This window comes from Aplysia californica, unplaced genomic scaffold, assembly GCF_000002075.1.
Source record: "Aplysia californica isolate F4 #8 unplaced genomic scaffold, AplCal3.0 scaffold00141, whole genome shotgun sequence".
Taxonomy (NCBI): Eukaryota; Metazoa; Mollusca; class Gastropoda; order Aplysiida; family Aplysiidae; genus Aplysia; species Aplysia californica.
In genome coordinates, this window is record NW_004797411.1 from 466493 (window position 1) to 470101 (window position 3609).

Below are 3609 nucleotides of genomic sequence, written 5' to 3' on the forward strand. Positions count from 1 at the left end.
ACACACACACACACACACACACACTCTCTCTCTCTCTCTCTCTAATTCTCTCTCTCTCTCTCGATGCTATCTATCTATCTATCTATCTATCTATTTATCTATCTCTTTCCAGTTTTCCAGTGAGTTCACAGAGGCTGCCACAGCGTCTATGCTGCACCAGGACACAAGAACCAAATTCCAGCAGACCGGATCGGAAGATCTACCAGCTTTGACTCTCCAGGTCCTTTCAGAAGGTGACAGCAACAATAACAACAGAAACATCGACGGCATCAGCAACAACAACAGCTGCAGCAACAACAGTAGTCCCATGCACTGCAATAGTGGTGGGGGCAGAGTAGATGGTGGGGGTTGCGCAGTAGACAGCAACACAATACCTTACAATCCGTTCAAGTGCCTGAGCGCTATGGCCGAGCAGACCTTCGAATCCCCTCACAGCCTAACGACGCTCAAGTGCTGCAGTGCCTCCCCACCAGTCCTTTTGAATAATGGAACTCTGAATTCTTCGATAAGACAAGGAAGTAACGTCGTTGCGGTTGATAATAAAGGAAATAATAGCAACAACAATAACCCACAAAGAGTAAGAAGAGGAGGAGGAGGAGGGGAAAGAGGAGGAAGAGGGGGAGAAAGTGGAGGTGGGAGGAGGATAGGAGTGAACACGCCCATCACAACAAACACCAACGCATCCTCCTCCCTGTCCTCCTCCCTTCATGCTCATCATAACAGCCATCGCCAATATGACCAGCAACAACAGCCTCACCTTCTCCAGCAATATCAGCCTTGTGATGCTACAAACAATGCGAAGAGATTATCATTTTTCTCTTCGTCCTCACCCTCGCCCTCACTTTTATCGTCGCCTGGGTCGTCTTCTTCATCACCATCGTTATCTCCATCGTCGTCTTCTGCGTCTTGCTGCTTGTACGCACCCGACACAAACCAACAGGCTCCGTCTGGCTGTTACTCTGACTTCTTAAACACTGACCACCCTTCTGAATATTATTCCAAAACGCAACAGCACCCAAATGAGACCTCACGAGTGAACGAATTTGCCTCGGCTGTAAATAACTCCGAAAGCCCATTTTCGCCATGCGCATCTCCCTGCAGCGGCAGCAATAATAATAGTAATAATAATAACAATAATAGTTATAACAATGACAGCCATAAGAACAATAATGAAAATACCAACAACAATAGCAGCAACAGTCATTTTTTCGACAAATCTCCTGTGGAGGAGGATATGAAAGTCGTGGGTAGTAAAAAGGACTTTTCGCTGTGTGCCGTGTCCGATCAAGCTCTAGAAGGTAAGCCGCATTTTTTTTTTGGGGGGGGGGGGGAGGGGGGGATTCGTTTTTTAATTTGATTCTTTGTTTGTTGTAGTTGTTTTGTTTTATTTTTTTGTTGGTGGTTTGTTGTTGTTGGTGTTTTTTGTGTTGCTTTTTTAGGGGGGGAGGGTTGTTACTGAAAGACGATAGCATTCTGTGCACTTCGTAAACTCAACTCTATCTTCTTGTCTTTGTCTCTCTCTCTCTCTCTCTCTCTCTCTCTCTCTGTGTGTGTGTGTGTGTGTGTGTGTGTGTGTGTGTGTGTGTGTATGTGTGTCTATCTCTCTCTTCCCCCCACCTCTCTCTCTCTCACTCTCTCTCTCTCTCTCTCTCTCTCTCTCTCTCTCTCTCTCTCTCTCTCTCTCTCTCTCTCTCTCTCTCTCTCTCTCTCACTCTTTCTCTCTTTCTTATTCTCTGTCTCTGTTCGTCAGTCTGTCTGTCCGTCTGCCTCCTTCTCTGTCTCTCTGTCTCTCTCTCTTTGTCTCTGTCTCTGTCTCTCTCTCCTACTCACTTTTGTTTTATGCCTCCTCTGTTTTCATAGATACACATTAATGTGTCTCTACGTAATTATTTTTTTTCTTACAAAGAATGCTTGAACTGACGTCTTTGGAATAGTGCTTAAGCGTTTCGAAATCGGACGTAAGAGATCCGAATTCTCTGTTTCGATTTACTTTCGCTTGCAAAATCGAATCGTGTCTACTAATCGGTCTATATTGAGTCCATACGGGCGCAAAACACCCAACTGTTTAAAGGCCTAGAACTACCTGTATTACTGAGTTCTTACGATTTTAACAAATCTGAATCCAGTCCATTGCCAGAAAAAAACGTACAGCTGTAATTATTGTTTAATACATCCAAACATTCAGTTTTTGCATTACCTTAATAGTGAGTAATGATATTTCAAAACCCGCTAAATGGAGTTTCCTAAGATGTCTAATAGAAAGCAGCGTTTTATTACTTTAAAGCTTTTAAATCTGTGTGGAGAGAAATATAACTTATATATATGACAGTATTTTTAAATTAGTTTATTCTCTATGCAACAGACTGCAACACGCCGTGCTAAACCTGAAAAGCAGCAGAATAAAAAACTGAAAATTCGAAACGATAGTGCAAGAGTACCCCAATGTGTGTGCCTTTATTCACCTTCTGGAAGTATGCAAAAAATGGTAATGGTGAAATCAATGAAATAAATAGAACTTTACAGTTTGAAAAAAAAAATTCTTTAATCTTACCCTTTATAACTTTATACTAATATGGTTGTTGTTTTTAAAGCTATTTCAAGACACGATTTTCACTCGTTTTCGTCCCACATTTGCAATAAAATGTAACTGATTGCCGTTCGAGACCCATAATCGAACTCTGCTCTGTCTTCCTCTCTCGGTCTTTAAAAAAAATTATGCCAATCGTAACAAGGGAGTGAATGTTTGTGTCAAGTGACTTGTGTCTTCCGAAACAATCAACAATAATTCATATAAGGATTGTTTGTTATGGGCTTATCATTTTCTGCTAAACTCTAACTATACCAATTCCGTACCAGAAAAAAATATCCCTTTGACATTCACACGTTCCTTGATTCGAAACGTATTTTGTCATTTGTCTCTCGTTCAGTCTGAAGAAAGGGGACGAAATCAGTTAGTTAAACGAAAATGTAGGAGGACCAGGGGTAAAAGCTGACTTGTTTGGCAGGGTAATCAAAGTGAAACGGGACCAGATATGGCCTGGAGATATCACACAAGAATCTTACTCGAGACGGCGACTCTGGGTTGTGAATGAAAACAAATCCTGAATTCACATTGTATGTTCAACCGCCAAAATAATCGGGAAAGTATCTTATTAAATATTAATTCCAACTACAATTAAATTTAACTTAAGATGTGAATGCACAAACACAAAGCAAAGAATGTATATATGTTATAGATCTACCCGTGAGTCTAAGTCTTTGGTAGAACATGACAATTATCCTTTTTTTAAATTTCACATTTGGCTGTTTTTTGTGTAGCCTTTCGCGACCAGGAGGCGATGTCATAATCGAGGTCGGGTTATATATTATAGGATGGTAAAAAGTCGAGGAAAAAAAGCAAGCACTTGCAACAGTCAAGAGATTGTTAGGAGTTAGTTCCCCTCACATGTGTGAGGTAGACTCGACCAGTGTAATAGTTAGCTTACATAATCAGAGTTTGTGATTGCTTTTAACTGTGGCACCAAAGTGGTGAACAGGGTATTTGTGGCAATGAAACAGTTTTGACTGCTATGCACATGTTCCCTTCAACTCTATTGGTAGACTCTTCCA

General features: G+C 41.2%; 1 protein-coding gene across 1 annotated transcript in view; it reads left to right on the forward strand.

Annotated features, from left to right (window-relative positions):
• LOC101860736 (probable serine/threonine-protein kinase DDB_G0282963) overlaps positions 1–3609 on the forward strand; it is a gene marked incomplete in the record, with an annotated part of 83344 nt that overhangs the window by 72496 nt on the left and 7239 nt on the right. Inside the window, 1 exon segment of the mRNA XM_035969370.1 lies at positions 113–1298. Within this exon segment, the coding sequence (XP_035825263.1) occupies positions 113–1298 (1186 nt within the window).